The sequence below is a fragment of the Conger conger genome, chromosome 4, assembly GCF_963514075.1.
Source record: "Conger conger chromosome 4, fConCon1.1, whole genome shotgun sequence".
Classification (NCBI taxonomy): Eukaryota; Metazoa; Chordata; class Actinopteri; order Anguilliformes; family Congridae; genus Conger; species Conger conger.
Window position 1 is genome coordinate 59,705,248 of NC_083763.1, and position 18,066 is coordinate 59,723,313.

At 39.6% G+C, this 18,066-nt stretch overlaps 1 protein-coding gene across 1 annotated transcript; it reads left to right on the plus strand.

Moving 5' to 3' along the window:
- Nucleotides 1-200: 200 nt before the first annotated feature.
- Nucleotides 201-16,388, plus strand: LOC133125946 (leukocyte elastase inhibitor-like). The gene is made up of 9 exons (XM_061237694.1): nt 201-648; nt 3,982-4,103; nt 5,586-5,763; nt 11,011-11,100; nt 11,637-11,774; nt 13,831-13,948; nt 14,676-14,818; nt 15,322-15,489; nt 15,665-16,388. Exons 3-9 carry the CDS (start codon nt 5,596-5,598, stop codon nt 16,070-16,072), a joined length of 1,233 nt encoding a protein of 410 aa, XP_061093678.1. The 5' UTR covers nt 201-648; nt 3,982-4,103; nt 5,586-5,595; the 3' UTR covers nt 16,073-16,388.
- Nucleotides 16,389-18,066: the final 1,678 nt, after the last annotated feature.

The following is an 18,066-nucleotide window of genomic DNA, read 5'->3' on the forward strand; positions in this document are numbered from 1 at the left end:
CACCACCGACAATATTACTCCAAAGTTTTCTTTCGTGGCATGTTGTTCGATAGATTCACAGTGCGGGGTTGCGAGTGAATAAGAAAGCAATTAAAAAAATTAAAAAAACGTGAAATAGCCTCAATTGTTTAGGCACTAGAAATCTAAATAATAATTATTGGAGTCTTGAGGGTTTCCTTCCTCTTTCCTCTATCCCGGAAACTGGTTTTACAACGGGTCTGGGGGATTTTTTTCTCTGCTCCAACCAATAGCGGAAGCTTGGTCCCTTCTGGTTAAACTATACCTTCTGGTCTATTTGTAGCTAGCTAATCAGAATATAGGAGCTAGCTAAAGTTGGTTACAGTGACTGACCACCTTAGTGCAGCGTTGCTAACATTAAACGACATCAAGCTTTAGCGAAGTAAACATACCGTAAACGGAGTTCTCAGCCTTGCTGATAAAAATTGTGAATGACGCAGCTTGAATTTGACGTAGCTAGAGAAAAGCAAATGAAAGCGATGTTGTGTTCACTCTCTCCTTTCATGTAGACTACAACTTTTGACTATTTTACTTCAGTCCTTAAGTGTTAGATGCGTTTCGCCTAGATACTATAATTCACCTTAAAGAAGGAGCGTTTTCCTGTCGGTTGCACCAGTTTTGCAATTTAAGGTATGTGAAAACAGTTTTACCACTGGTGTTGAGCATCCTCAGTGGAATCTTCGCATCCGTTGCTTGTGCCAGCAGGTAGGGTTGGGTTTGATTACCCACGAGTTTGCATTGAACAAATGCATCGCTCGTAATGCAATCTCATGTCTCATGTGTTGGTTAACCTTCGATATTCTCATTACTGTGACTAAATGTAGCTAGCTAACCTACTGTATGCTTTAGAAGCACATGTTTTATTTTAGCACCTGACTACGTATGTGCATGTGGGAAGAATTCAGTAGAATGTTTGCATGGCTCTGCATTGAAAATGCTTGGAATTGCTGAAAAAAGGAAACGGGTTCTTCCCACCCAATTCTGCAACAGTGTCAACTTTTGGTCCGTAGCTATATTATCAGGTTTGACAGGCAAGGGCAAGCTGTTACCCGCAAAGATGGAATATGTGTCTCAAATTATCTCTTGAGAGGTGTGACTTCTAAATGTTAACTTTGCATTTTTAATATTGCTACTAAACGTTACTAAAATCACTTGAAATGTTACTGAAATAATTTATCCTCATTTGTGTTTGGCGATCTTTGGCTTGCGTTTAAAAGCCGGCTATTAGTCCTGATCTTGTGTCGGTTTTAAATGAACTTACGATAGGGACATGAGAAATATGTTCCTTCTAAAGTAAGTAACAATAAGTCATAATTCTCAAAGAACGCAAGAGAAAAGTGTCATTTATTCTCACTTTGAGCAGATACAAGAAAATAAAGACAAATGTAAAATTTGCCACACGCAGCTAAATTTGCCACTCCAACAGCACTGAAAAGGTGCAACCCAGATAGCAAGCGACTCCGGTCTGGATCTGCACTAGTTCCGCCTGACTTTTGGTCATATTCAGCGCAGATCTGGCCCAGAGATACTTGCTATCTGGGGGAAATAATGAAAAATGTCGTGAATTTAATATGATTCGGTTAATTTCTTAAGGTTCCATGACTTTGTCCACACAGGACAACACACAAAATAAAATGTGACAATTTTCATTAAAATGTAGGTATTTTATTTAACTTTTCTATACCTGTGGTGTTCCTGGTCAAAAATGACTGGACTAGAAATTAAAAGGTAAGACTACATCTAGTGTTTATGGACACACTTCCTCTCGCAGACCCCCATATGCATGTGTGATTTAGCACACACACACACGCATATGCACACACACACACACCTCACTCCCCTTCCTGGCTTCCTTGGAAACACCCACAGGATCCTTTCGCCAATAGGATCTTTCCCCCATAGGAACCACACCTGTTGGCATTCTCACATACAATCACAACATTGTTTCAATAATATGTAGAACTTTTCTTGCAGCTCTGGTAAATAAAGCTTTTTTGCGGCCTTGCTCACAATGTGGCAGCACAGTGACCTAACGATAGACTGTATTTATGGGTCTTGATCTTATCTTTGATCAAGACACTGGTGAGGAGGAGAGAGGCCAGGAAACTGACAATGGAAATGCATGAGAGGAGGAAGTGTCAGAGGTTGACGACAATGTAGAATATGATCTAGACCAAGAGACAACCGATGTGGAACAATCCAGTGATGAGGAAGAGGGCCCAGCTGAGTCTATAGAGTAAATGTTGGTACATTCAGTTCAAAGAATGGGGATTTGTCCTGGTCTTCATCCCCACCTGTGAGGAGAGGTTGGCTGTCGGCTGAAAATGTTATCAGGATGACCCCAGGGACAACGAGATATACCATATCTGGGGTTGATGACATAAAATCCTGTTTCAAACTGTTCCTCACAGTCAGAACAATCGTATTCCACATGACCACCTTGGAGCAAATGGAAGTGCACCAAAAGATGTCAAAATATGTCATAGTCATATTGTATAGTCATATCACCTTTACAAACACAAACAAACACACCTGCACAAATAGGCTACAGGCGCACATGCACAGATGTACACACAAATTCAGTCTCCTCAGACACACAGCCACACACACATGTTCAAACAAGGAGTCTAGTTTTGTAAATGTAATTTGTGTGTTTTCATGTAATTGCTGTTGTGTTAATGTTATTTCAGTATTTTCTTTTGTTAAGCACCCACAGATCCACCATTTATTTATTTATTTTTGCTGTCCAATATAGATAATAGATAATAAAGTTTAAGTATCAGTAGATTTTTATTACATAATTCCAACACAGAATGATAGAGGAGACTTCCTTAATAAATAATAAACATATTTGAAAGTTGAGCATTGTGTCCATAGCTATTTTCCTATCGTCATGTTGTCTGCAGAACAAACCATAGCCTAGTTTAGTGCAAAATAACTGTTATGTGTGTGGAAGGCACATTAGAAGGAAATATCAAGAAAAAAAAACATGCTGTTAGTAAACAGTCATTATATACAAAACCTGCACCATCCTCATGACACTCCCTACTTTTATTCATAATTAATTACAACACATATCACTGGATATATAATATGAATTCTAGACATTAATCAGCATTTGAAGAACTAACCAAAATTAGCGGCACCTAGTGGACTGGGACAAAATTTAAGGTCAATCACGTACAGAGACCCTGACTGAACCGGTAGTTTCACCATGGACTTCCAACACTACAGATGTTCTTCTAGCAACTATACTCCAAAATACTGAAGCTGCCACTCATTCCCAAACAATATGAATAATAACAGCATAATTCACTTTTGGGATAAATTCATCTGAATTAATTTACGGGGAGTACAGTATAGTCTGTGTGCATAGTTGTAATGCATCATTTGATGATTTGGGTTTGGAAAGACTCCAACGGGTCTAAACTTGCAATGGTTTCTCTGCAACAATACAATTGTGGGGTCTCAACTCAGTGATAGGGTGACTTTTGAACCTGAGGACAACAGGAGGATTAATTTTATGATGCTGTAGCATATTCTATCATTTTTTAATGTTTTAATTATTTGCAACTGTTTAATTTCATTATTATTTTCATCTGAATGCATTCTCTTTTTCTTTATCTCCCAGAGTAATTATTCATATTTAATTTTTTTATAGTTACTTAAAATAATATGTCACATTTTAATAACACTTTTTTTAAAAGTCTGTATTTACCTTTGGTCAGTCACTCCACTTTTTCTGCGCTCTAAATTGTTTATGTCACTAGCTCTAATTGGTCTCATTTATTGGACCACTTTATTCAGCTTCTTAGTAGACCACAACACTTAATAAAAGAGGGGGACTGATTTTCATCGAGGCAGATTTCCAAGTTTAGTGCATGTACTTCTGTGGACAGATCGTACTGTATGCTTTGTGATGTGGGCGTGTCTGGCTAAGAAGTACTCTTTGTATGGTTGCAGCTTCACACACATCTCTGATTGACTGGAACTTGCCACTCCAGGAGGAGAAGAAAATAGGAATTGGAAGATACCATAAGAACACTAAGCGAGTATTCAACCAACTTGAGTGGCATCAACTTTCAGTGAGCTATTCTTTATGCAGGTCATTGACGTAGCTGACGCTGCACTAATCCCAAAATGGAAATGATCTATTAGTTAGCCTTAATGCATGCCTTTATGTTACAGCCAAGGGCTGCGTTTCCCGAAGCCTTCTTAACGCTACGTCATTCGTAAATTGTACCTTAAGCTCTACCTTAACGTTTCAGCGTGTTTCCCGAAACGTTCTTAATTAAGTATACCTTCTGTACGTCATACTTTTATAAGGTTGCTCTGGATCACTCTGAGCTATGCCTTATCGATGTTGTCAGCTCACTCCGCTAGTGGCCACCACTTTTACGACTGCGAGCCTCTGAAATCAGCTGTTGCTATTCGTTACATCTCAATCTGTTAAGATTCATTCATTATCCTAACCCGCTTGTTTGTGCGCTTTTATTGAAAACCTCAGCTAATAATAGAAAATAGTAATAATGAATTACAGTAATGTGATGGTGCTCCTGGCAAATCAGTACTGATTGCAAAGTCATTTAAGGCACCATAACAAAAATATTAAAATAATGTTAAAAAAAAACATGACATGCCAAAGAAGGTGTATTTCTAGGTGGTGTTGCGGGACAGGCGTGATACCACAATCTGATATCACAAACCGTATATATAGTTTGGCAATAATTACATACACGGTTGGATGATTTAGTTTGTAATTTAATATAATAAAATTACAAATTAAAGCTCCCAACAGTCATGATGAATTCAATATTTTTTTAAGAATACAACTTTAGTAAGGTATACCTTTCGAGTCTTCGTAAAATGCAAAGAGACACGATTATCGGTGAACGCAGCCAAGCTCATTTTAAGATAGCATGCCAAATCAAGTGTGGTAATACAATAATACTTGAAGTTACTGGCACTAGCGCCACCAATGTAAAAACTTCTAAGTCTAAAGCCCTGTCACTCTACCATTAACATGCTTTTTGAGGGCAATGTGTTTGAATGCAATTGCTATTATATGTGGATAAACTGGATATTATATGAGGGGTTCTCATCATAGTCAAACTTGTCTGGAAGGCCCAGTTTTGGTAAAGGTATAACAGCCATAGAAAAGTTAAAAACTATTTTTCTTCTAAACTAATAAGAAGTATGTAATTAAAAGTATTTAAAGAGAGTGAGTAAACTGTATGTAGCTTTAGCTTTCTAGAACTGTATATTGTATATACGGCGGCCTGTAGCGTAGTGGTTAAGGTAAATGATTGGGACACACACGGTCAGTGGTTCGAATCCCGATGTTGCCACGATAAGATCCGCACAGCCGTTGGGCCCTTGAGCAAGGCCCTTAACCCTGCACTGCTCCAGGGGAGGATTGTCTCCTGCTTAGTCTAATCAACTGTACGTTGCTCTGGATAAGAGCGTCTGCCAATAATGTAATGTAATGTATATTATTCAACTTTTGCTAAATTAAATATCATTCCTATTGCATGATGCATTTATTTCTGGAATGACTGCCCTACCAGGAGATCAACAATGGAGTCACTGAGTGCTGAAAATACCAAGTTCTCCCTGGACCTGTTTAAGAAGATAAGTGAGAGTAAGAAAACGGACAACATCTTCTACTCTCCACTCAGCATCTCCTCAGCTCTGGCCATGGTGTACATGGGCGCCCGGGGGAACACAGCTACACAGATGGCTGAGGTGAGTTCACCCAGACACAGTGCCACTCTCAGACGTCCCAGCACAACACAACTGCATTAATAAGCTATGGAGGGATCATCCATTGAGAAGACTTACTGAATGTTGTTACAGCCCGGGCTTGTTACTGACACAGAAAAGTGAGGTGGGCGGATCAAAAGTGAAATAAAGATTTATTTTTGGTAAAAGAGATTCACCCACAAACTATTGAAGGAGAATAAGGAGAGGCTTGTGCTCCTACCAGGACTGGAGTGGTGTATTATTATATTATTAGTATTATTATTATTCTTGTATCTTATGCAATAAAACATTTTCTTTTTAACCCTATCCAGTCTGCCCCCATGTGGTTGAGTTGTCAACGTGTCAAATGGTTGTAGCCTTTATATTTATATTAAAAAAAACCGTGACATAATAAAACCACAAAACGCCGATGCCAGATTGTTAAAAAAATGGTCCACTAGCTAGAACAGAAGTTTAGATTCTTATCAGCCTCTTATTTGCAAATCAGGGCAAAAAGATTCAGCGCCCCCCTTTCCATGCTCACTGTTTACAACCCACACCTCGCCACAGACAATAAAAGCCTTATACTAACAATCTTTGATACCGTTTCTCTACGTCAGAAAATCATGTTCCAATATGTTTGGTAGAACATGTTCATTATGTTTGGTAGAAATATAAGTTTGTTTTTTGCAAATTATTCAATACAGACATATTTATGGAGCCAAATATGGTTATGAAGCTTTGACTGTTTTCTGACTAGTTTTTTTATCCATTCAACCATTTTCGAGAACTATATTTTTTCTGGGAATATACCTAAGCAAATGCTATCTTGAACTACTTCTTCTGGTTGTGTTAATGCATTGCTGAGTCATTTCAGTACCTCCTTACATAGGCTGGTTTGGTCATGGATCAGAATCTTTCCATAGCATGCAAATCCTGCATATCTGTCATTAATCAACTTAGAGGTTGATTTTGCACAACCTCTAAGTTGTGCAAAAAAACCCAGAGGACCGAGGTTCGATTCCCGGTCCTGCCAAAAGCCAAGTTTGGCCGGCTGACGCGGAGTGGCATAATTGGCTCACTGCTCCAGAGGGAGGGACTTGGCAGGGTTCGCTGATCACCACACAATAAGCACCTCGGATGCCTCGGAATCACGGTTACGATTGTGAGACGAGACGGCTTGAAGAACGCGTGTCGTTCTCCCTCGGGCCGCCTAGGGACGGGTGTGGATGGTGTATCTAACACTAACTCTAATTGGCGTAGAAGGGGAACAATTGGCTACCAAATTGGGAGAAAAAGGGAAAAATCTGAAATAAATTCATATTAAAAAAACCAAAACTTAGAGGTTGATTAATGGAGAGGTGAAATACACTTTATTGATCCCACACATGGAAATGTAATTGTCGAATTTGTCAGGAGAATGATGACAATGGAAGCTGTTTTGTTGCCTGTGAAACCACAGATAATACAGAAGTACATGCACTAGGGGCTCTATTTTCCAGCCAGCATCTGGCGTGTTTTGAGCTGGTGTGCTGTCGATTTAATATTTTCCAATGATCCCAATGCCTCTGGTAATTTTGGGACTCACCACTCAGGGTGTGTCAGTCAAGTGGAAGCAGCTCATTGCCATTGTGGTGCCAGGTTTAACCCCTTCCCCGCCAATTATTTTGGAAAAAAACTGTCATTTTCAGACGATTAAAAAAAAAATGTATATAGTATTTTTTATGCTGATTATGAAAAATAACTACTATTTCATTTTTTTCCCCATTTTTGTGGTTGAAATTTTATTTAGATGTTTAGACTTGTTTACTCGTCTGTGACTGAAAAAAACACATCCGGTTAAAACATACTGTACATAATCGTCTCTGCCGGGGAAGGGGTTAAGGTGCAAGTTGCAGCTCAGTCTATGGCGTACTGCAAATTTGCTAATGATCAGCCTGCTCAAAACCGTTTTCTAATATTTTGGAACCCTTTTATTGATGAAGCCAAATAAGATTAATAATTGTAATATTTTACAATCAAAGGATTCTCTCCTGCTTAGTCTAATCAACTGTACGTCGATAAGAGTGGCTGCCAAATGCCATTAATGTAATGTAATATAATGTAATGCTCCTCAGGTCTGACAATCAGTCTGAGGATTTTAATCCCTGTACCTAACACAGCGGTCAGGGTACCGTTGGCTATGACATGGAGGTCCGTGTGACCCTCCAAGGATATCCCTCCCCAGACCATCACTGAACCACTGCCAAACCGGTCATGTTGGATGATGGCAGCATAACGTTCACCATGGCGTCTCTAGACTCTTTCACGCGCTCAGTGTGAACCTGCTCTCATCAGTGAAGAGAACAGGGCGCCAATGGCAGACCTGCCATTTCTGGTGGTCTCTCACGAATGCCAATCAAGCTGCACGGTGCTGGGCTGTGAGCACAATTGTCTGTGGCCACCACATGCAAAACCATGACCTTTTTGGGGGTTGTCTTGCTTTGGCATCTCCATTGCACCTGTTGTCACTCATTTGCACCAAAGCAGGTGAAACTGATTCACAATCACTTCCAAAATGGCCAGATTGACATCCATGAAGTTTAACTGACTTAATTTTTTGGAGCAGTGTATTACACAGAACACGGGTGGGACATTCCTGGGTGTAGGCGACATTGGTGGTTGTCTTGCAGTCCATCTCAGGGGGACGCCAAACAAAGTAAAGAAAGCAGAATAAAAATCCAAGTGAATGCACTCACAAATTCCCTTCTGCATTCCCACGATCACAGCAGCAACCACCCCCATCCCCAGTCTGCAATCTTCACAGCTGAGAGGGACACACCAACATGGTTGCATACATTTTAAGATAAACGTGGCAGTAGTGCATTGACAAGCTCAATTGCTCCATTGACAAGACTAATAGTGAACTTTAAATATTGTTCATGTTCATGATACAGTAAAGATACTTGCCAGTAAAGATAGTTGCTTCCATTTCTCTTCGATATGACTGGTTTAAATTCTTATATCCAGTTATTTGCTATTTTATACACCTTCTAAATCTATGAGATTGAACTAAAATATTATTGAGCTGGAAGTCAAAGTCAGCTGCGTGCTAGACTGCATGTTGCAACAGGGGAGTCTTCCAACATGCTAAAAATCTGGTTATGAAATGGGTGTGTTCAGGGTTGGGCCGCTCTTGTCCTGTGCAATAATTGTGCAATAATTTTTACACAGTACTATTTGAGATACAGTCCCCTCCAAAAGCATTGAAATAGCAAGGCCAATTCATTCAATGTGCAATACGGTGAATACATTTGGGGTTGAGATGAACAGGAAGACAAGATTCCAGGATTTCAGCTTTTATTTCCTGGTATTTACACCTAGATCTCTTAAACTACTTAGAACATAGCACCTTTGGTATCAGTCTGCCCATTTTTTAGGTGAGCAAAAGTATTGGAGTATTTAAGTAAATGAAAATAAATAACACTTTATATTTGGTAGCATATCCCTTGCTTGCAATCAAGCCTGCGACCCATTGACAACACCAAACTGTTTCATCATTCTTTTGTGATGCTTTTCCAGATTTTTTTCTGCAGCCTGTTTCAGTTGTTGTTTCGGGTGGTTTTTCCCTTCAATCTCCTCTTGAGAAGATAAAATGAATGAAGGCCTATGTTGTGCTGGCAGTGTGTTTTGGGTCAATGTCTTTCTGCATGATAAAGAAGACTACTGAATTCATCTTGCTGCTACCATCATGAGCAGAAGCAGTCATGCAAGCCTAAGCCATGACACTTTCTCCACCATGCTTCAAAGATGGGCTTGTATGTTTTGGATCATAGCATATCCCTTCTTTCTCCACACTTTGGGCTTTCCATCATTTTGGTAGATCTTGGTCTCATTTGTTCCAGAACTTTTGTGGCTCATTTCTGTACTTCTTTGCTAATTGTAATCTCGCCTTCCGATTCTTACTAGCGATGAATTGTTTGCATCTTGTAGTATAGCCTTTATATTGCTGCTCTCTAGATCTTCTCCAAACAGTTGATTAATATACCTTCACCCCTGCCCTGTGGAGATTGTGATGTCACTGGCTGATGTTTTGGGGGGTTTCTTCACAGTTCCCAATGATTTCCCCTCTTGTCTAAGCTCCAAAATGGCTTTTCTCCCAAAGACAGCTCTCTGGTATTCATGTTGGTTTATCTTTTCAAACACAAATGCAGTCTTCACAGGCAAAACCCAAGACTAAAACCAAGAGTAGACATTCAGAACTATTTATTGTTTAACCCATCAATCTAACAGGACACATCTGGGCAACAACACCTGTTTCACATGTAAAGTCACATGTTCCAATACTTTTACTCACTTAAGAATTGGGTGGTCTGATACAAAAGGTGATATGTCCAAAGTTGTTTTACAAATCTTTATAAAAATACCAGTTAATAAAAACTGATATCGGATCTGATACAAAAGGTGATATGTCCTAAGTTGTTTTACAAATCTTTATAAAAATACCAGTTAATAAAAGCTGAAATCAGATCTGTCATCTCATGTACATCTTTTGACCTCAAACTCAGTTGTATTCAGTGTATAGCAAAAACAAAGATATTCAACATGCTGTTTCAATACTTTTGGAGGAGACATTACATGTACAGTCAGAGCTTGCTCCAAGAGAGCTATTAAATATGAATTAATTCATTCATTATCCTATCCCGCTTATCCTGAACAGGGTCGCAGGGGGTCTGGAGCCTATCCCAGCATACATTGGGCGAAAGGCAGGAATACACCCTGGACAGGTCGCCAGTCCATCGCAGGGCTGGGGACACACATCATTCACTCACACCTACGGGCAATTTAGTGCTACCCACTGCACTATCCTTGCCGCCTCAGTTGTTAAATATGCCGTGCTTACACACTTTCTCAAATATATTAACCTTTATTTGACTAGGAAGTCGCATTGAGATTAAAACCTCTTTTACAAATGAGACCAAGCCAAGACAGGGTCAAATAGCAACAAAAAATTATAGAATCGCAATCACCAGTACAATCCATTATAATGTAGGTATGTACAATTCCAAGTGCAAATGTTAAATGTTCTCTATTGCCAAGTCTTTCCACTCTGGTCAATCCACACTGAAATTAAAAGTTTAAGAGTATGTTGACGCAAGGCTTGATGTGATGTTCACAGGATTATAGCCACACTGTCGTTTGATTTTCCGTGTCTACTAAAGATGTCTACGTGCACGTCATCACAGTGTTAAAATGTTGATGATGCTATAGGTGCTTCGCTTTAGAAAAGAGAAGAAACATGAAGCTCCTGGACTGCAACAACAAGAAGTAAAAAGACAGCTTCCACCAGAGGTGCTGAAGGTGAGAAAACGTGTAACTGCAGCTGAATTTACTAACCACAAGGATGGGATGTCTGTAAGTTGTGTTAACAATGGGTTTTGGGTGGGTGAGTGGTGAGCTACATTATCGCTGAGGTAATTTTGCTTTTCCAATTTGCAGAGTTTGTCTTTGCCCTTCACTGTACTTATACTTTTGTATACTTTGTATTGGACATTTAAATACATTAGAAAATGTGTTTAGAAATATTAATTTAAAGACATTAGGTTTTTAAATGTAAATCTCAAGTTACTTGTAGACAAAAACCCGAAAGTCTTGTAGATCTTATTTAAATTTTTTGATGAATAGGACAAAAAAGATAGGACAATTTCTCTTGTCAGGAAAAAGTTAGCTTGAAACAAGCTCTTTCAGATTATATATATTTTTTCGTTATTATAGAAAGTGCTAATGGGATCATAAAAATGATTCATTAATCAGAATAAATTGAAGCATGATATGCCTTGCTTGCATTTCTGTAAGGAAATGTGTGTCACAAAGTGCTTGTCTGTGCCTGTCTTCAGTCTCCCCTTCATGAAGCTGATGATGGCATTCATGCTGGATTCAACAAACTGATGTCTGAGCTCAACAAAGAGGGTGCCCCGTATGCTCTGAGCCTGGCAAATCGCCTGTATGGGGAGCAGTCTTACGAGTTTGTGGAGGTAATGTTTTGTTGATGAATAGCACAGATTTGACAATACATTCGCTAATTCATGCACATACTTGTAAAGGAATGTTTGCACCGTGGACAAAAGACGAAATCTGTTTTGTAAGCCTCCAGCCTGTACTCACTGATGCTGACCAAATGGATCATACTTTTAAGATTTGGATTTATTTATTTTATATTCCTCAGTTGAAGGAGGCGAGCATTTAGTGAAAAAATATTGCAACTATTGTAATGCAGCACTAGGGCTGAAAAGAGTGTGCAGGTAGAGCTCCATATCCACTCACTGAGCACTTTATTAGGAACATTTTTACTTTATTACATCTGTTAAAATGATCTAATCAGCCAATTGTGTGGCAGCAGTGCAATGCATACAGTCATGTAGATACGGGTCAGGAGCCTCCGTTAATGTTCACATCAAGCATCAGAATGGGGAAAAAATGTGAATTAAGTGACTTTGAACGGGGAATGATAGTTGGTGGCAGACAGCTTGGTTTGAGTATTTCAGGAACTGCTGGGATTTTCACAGACACTAGTCAAAGAATGGTGCAAAAAACAAAAAAGAATCCAATGAGTTGCATTTCTGCAGACAGAAACACCTTGTTAATGAGAGACGTCAGAGGAGAATGACCAGACTGGTCAAAGCTGAAAGGAAGGTGACAGTAATGCAAATACCCACACATTACAACAGTGGTATGCAGAAGAGCATGTCTGAACACACAACGCATCATGACTCTTACTGGATAGGCTATAGCAGTAGAAGTCTAAAAAATGAGTCTAATAAAGTGCTTGGTGAGTGTATATGCATTTAAGGAACAAAAATTAATGGCTACAGCAGTTTTGCCCCATTTACTTCTTACTTACTTACTTCACATGTATTTCAAACACCCATGTACCTTGTGTAAATTAGAAAGCTTTGGAGTAACGTGTATTTCTTCACTTTGAAGGAGGTAGGCTTCTGACTGCAATAGGTTTCAAGTCTTTATGATGAGCTAAAACACTATGCTAACATGGAAACTGAGCCAGTGAATGAACAAAAATGAAAATCTAATTGAACATCTCGCCTAAGTCTGGGTAAGTCGGAAAAAAGGTATATTTCCCAAAAAGTGGGTGACATGGCTCAGGCAGTAAGAGCAGTCGGAGGGTTGCCGGTTCGATCCCCCGCCCGGGCTGTGTCGAAGTGTCCCTGAGCAAGACACCCAACCCCCAAATGCCCCTGACGAGCTGGTCGGTACCTTGCATGGCAGCCAATCGCCGTCGGTGTGTGAATGGGTGAATGAGAAGCATCAATTGTACAGCGCTTTGGATAAAGGTGCTATATAAATGCCAACCATTTACAAAATGGTGTATTCCTGTAACTTTTTTTTTCATTGTAAATACATCTATCGGTTTTTTTCAATGATCTGTGAACTCATTTTTGCATCTTATATGTAATCTGTTGTAGTCCCTTTTTCCAGATGGACAAAGTGATCACTTTTCTTTCTCTTTCTTATAATGCATGTTTTCCGCATGTGTGTATATGGCAATATAACATTCAAAGGGTACGCTGTTTCTCCACACAGAAACATGCAAACATAAGGATGGGTTGTTATGTATCATATTTTTGACTGTGCCATAGGCCCAGTATGCTTTTTTATACATTCTTCATTTTTACCAGATTGTAAAATTTAATTCTGTGCCCCTACCCTGGACCACACCTTCCAGATTGCTTTTTACACAATGTAATCTTTACTCCTTGAACTTCATATAGCCTTCAGTGACTCCACTGTGCAGGTGGAGGAATTAACAAAAAGACCTTAAACTTGACATGATGATTTCAGTCATTGAAAATGAACACATAATTCATGACACAATAACTGGTGTGTTCTTGCTTTGAATCCCCATTTCATTTTGTACTGTAGCATGCAGCATTTTACTTAAAAAAGTAAAAATAACTTATTTTCTCCCAAACATGGATAGAAACTTCATATAACCCATTGGAAACGATCAATATTTTTTAATGAAAGCCAGACACAAGAAACAGCTAAGCATTCACTGTCTTTGTAAATCTATAGAAGTACATTCAGGACACAAAGAAGTTCTATCAGGCAGAGCTGGAGACTGTTGACTTCAAATCAAAAGCAGAGGATGAAAGGGTGAAGATTAACAGCTGGGTGGAGAAGCAGACTCAAGGTAACTGCAGTTACAGACACATCTACAGGTTCAGGAGACTTGAGCAGATCCTCTGTCGTACATATTCAACTGAAATGATCAAGAAGTGGACAGCTTGCTGTTATTGGTTTGCATTATTTGGCATCTGATAAATGATTATAATTGTGAATTCTTTACAGCAGTGCTTTTTAAACTGTGACTTGAAAAACTGAAAATTGGCTGCAAAGTGGGTCCTGGAATGGGTCTATAGTCCACTAGACTGTGCTAGTACATTGGAAAGCCTGAAAGGCACAAAACCTCTAATTTGGGTCCTGATATTAAAACATTGAAGAAGCAGTGCCTTACAGCAACAATCAATCATTGTATGAACGATGTACCGGAGTGAAATATCTTCAGACTTGCGTGCCATGTAGTTTATGTTGTGTAATACTCTAAACATTGACTTGAATTGAAAAAGATAGACACTATCACATCGTGCATATTTCATGAAGTAATATTTCTTTAATTCTTACGATACAGGATATTTGGCACCTGATGCCTTTCTTTGTTGTTAAAAGATTTATGTTCTGCATTTTGCGTTGTAGATGTTGAATTTTCTGTTTGTGCATGTTTCAAACCTCTTAAAGATGAATCGCATCTGCATTATTCAAGACATACTGCATTATATCTGTATCTGGATATCTTAATTAATGTACTTGTGTGACACCATCCCATCTATATATCTTCACTTTATTGTGCTTTCTTGTAGATAAAATCAAGAACCTGCTGTCGAAAGGGACTGTTAACAGTATGACCAGTCTGGTGTTGGTGAATGCTATCTATTTTAAGGCTGATTGGGACAATAAATTCAAAGGGAGTGACACACATGGACGGCAATTCAAATTGAATAAGGTAACATGCTTACTTAGTTTCCAGATTACTCTGTGACTCCTAAATAATTATGAACTGTTGCCAACACTGACGCTGGAAAGGTTGTTATCCTCTGTGCTGTTCAGTCACACTTTTGTAATTTCTTGACATCAGTTTGCTAAAGACGGGACTCCAGGGCATGATTGCTCTCCTCTTTAGTGTTGCAGTTAGGTCACTGGTCCAACTTTGTGTTGAAGTGAAATGTTCTCTCCATGACAGTTGAATGATAAATTCTGCTTTATTTTCCTGTGTTCAATTTTAGAAAAGTATCTTTTGCAGTGGTATCCAAACGTTTGGGCACCCCTAGTGAAATTGTATGTTTTGTATAATTTCTCTAAATTGAAGGAGGTTTTAAAAACCCCAGTCAGGTACCCACTTACAGTAAGCACAACATACTTTGTAATAGCGTGAGTATATCACCACTTTAATATTGTACATGGATTGAAACATATATTTAAATGATCTGTCACATCTTTAATTTTCAGAATGAAATTAAGCCAGTTCAGATGATGGAACAGACAGGCAACTTTGGTTTGGCATTCATTCCGGAGGTCGATTGTCAGATTCTAGAGATGCCTTACATTGGTAAAGAGCTGAGCATGCTCATTATTCTGCCTAGTGAGATTGAGGATGACTCCACAGGGCTTGAGAGGGTAAGACAGAATTTGGGGTACAATAATTTAATGGCTTTGTCAACTATAATACTGCCTCCAAGGCAATCGAGACAACACCTACTGGGTTCAAACTTGGCAGAGTATCGTATATATATATGAAAGAGTTGCCTAACTTTTGAGAATCCCACACTTGCAATTTTCTTTTTTCCTACAGTTGGAAAGGGAGCTCACATACGAGAAATTAATTCAGTGGACACAGCCTGACATGATGAAGAGTGTTGAGGTAAATGTGGCTCTGCCCAAGTTTAAGATGGAAGAGACCTATGACCTGAGAGATATTCTGGTCAGTATGGGGATGGAGGATGCCTTCGATGAGTCAAAAAGCGACTTAACTGGCATTTCTTCCAGCACTAACCTAGTGGTGTCCAAAGTGGTGCACAAGGCCTTTGTGGAGGTGAACGAGGAGGGCACAGAGGCTGCTGCTGCCACTGCTGTCACCATGACTCTTCTTTGTGGCAGGCTATACCAAAATTGTTTCACCGCAGACCATCCCTTCCTGTTCTTCATCAGACACAACCCCAGTCAGAGCATCCTCTTCTATGGCCGGTTCTGCTCCCCTTGAAGTCTTAAACTCTGCAGTTTCCAGTTATAAGCAGGAGTCTAAAGAATGACTGTCTGCATGTTAAATGGCTCTACAATGCTGTTTGCCTTAAAATAATATTTCATTGTTATCTGCTTCTCAGAGCTTAGACAATCCTGCTGCAGTGCATTTTTTTCATTCCTGTCCATTGTATCCTCTTTGAAGATTAATACTGGCTTAAGACCATTGCTTCCTTTCTGTTCATTATATTTTACTCAACACTGAAATGTCAAAAAACAAGAAGCAGTAACCAAGATCACATTACTCATTTGTGAAAATAAAAGTGCAAAAAAGTCTACTCTGTTGGTTGCTTTTTTCACTTCGCTGCTCAGTCATTGCATCAGAGAAGTACATTTCATGCACTGCCGGTACATGCAGAATGCTGGTGCCCAGTCAATCAAATATTTTTTTGTGTGACAATTATTCCAAGAAAAAAGTCTCCATATCTGGGGCCTCATTTATAAACGTTGCGTAGGCACAAAAGAATGCGTACGCCACTTTCTAAGCATTTATAAAAAACGAACTTGACGGGAAAATGTGCGGTTCTCCACGGAAACTCTGACCCATGCGTACGCACATTAACTGGAGAAATTAGAAACTGTGCCTTTAATGCTCATGACGTAAGACCAGGAAAACGGGAAGTGAAACAGGATGTAAAAAGGTATAAAGATTTGCCCGGAGTTGTGGCTGGGTATGGCTGCTGTAAGGACGTGCTGTAAGGACTGTGTACCTAACACAGCGGTCAGGGTACCGTTGGCTATGACATGGAGGTCCGTGTGACCCTCCAAGGATATGCCTCCCCAGACCATCACTGAACCACTGCCAAACCGGTCATGCTGGATGATGTTACGGGCAGCATAACGTTCACCATGGCATCTACAGACTCTTTCATGCGCTCAGCGTGAACCGGCTCTCATCTGTGAAGAGAACAGGGCGCCAATGACAGACCTGCCATTTCTGGTGGTCTCTCACAAATGCCAATCGAGCTGCACGGTGCTGGGCTGTGAGTACAATTGTCTGTGGCCACCACATGCAAAACCATGACCTTTTTGGGGGTTGTCTTGCTTTGGCATCTCCATTGCACCTGTTGTCACTTTCATTTGCACCAAAGCAGGTGAAACTGATTCACAATCACTTGTGCTTCCTAAATGAACATATTGATATTGATGAAGTTTAACTCACTTGGTGTTACACTGTGATGATTAAGTGTTCCCATAATTTTTTTGAGCAGTGTATTACACAGGACACGGCTGGGACATTGGCTGGGTGTAGGCTGCATTGGCGGTTGTCTTGCAGTCCATCTCAGGGGGACGCCAAACAAAGTAAAGAAAGTAAAATAAAAATCCAAGTGGATGCACTCACAAATTCCCTTCTGCATTCCCACGACCACAGCAGCAACCACCCCCATCCCCAGTCTGCAATCTTCACAGCTGAGAGGGACACACCAACATGGCTGCATACATTTTAAGATAAACGTGGCAGTAGTGCATTGACAAGCTCATTTGCTCCATTGACAAGACTGACAGTGAATTTTAAATATTGTTCATGTTCACGATACAGTAAAAATACTTGCCAGTAAAGATAGTTGCTTCCATTTCTCTTTGATATGACTGGTTTATATTCTTATATCAAGTTATTTCCTATTTTTTTTGCTATTTTTGCTTTTCTTTATCTTCCAACATGCAAAAAATCTGGTTATGAAATGGGTGTGTTCAGGGTTGGGCCGCTCTTGTCCTGTGCAATAATTGTGCAATAATTTTTACACAGTACTATTTGAGATACAGTCCCCTCAAAAAGAATTGAAATAGACAGGCCAATTAATTTGTTTGTGCAATACTGTGAATACATTTGGGGTTGAGATGAACAGGAAGACAAGACTTCAGGATTTCAGCTTTTATTTCCTGGTATTTACACCTAGATGTGTTAAACTGCTGAGAACATAGCACCTTTGGCATCAGACTGCCCATTTTTTAGGT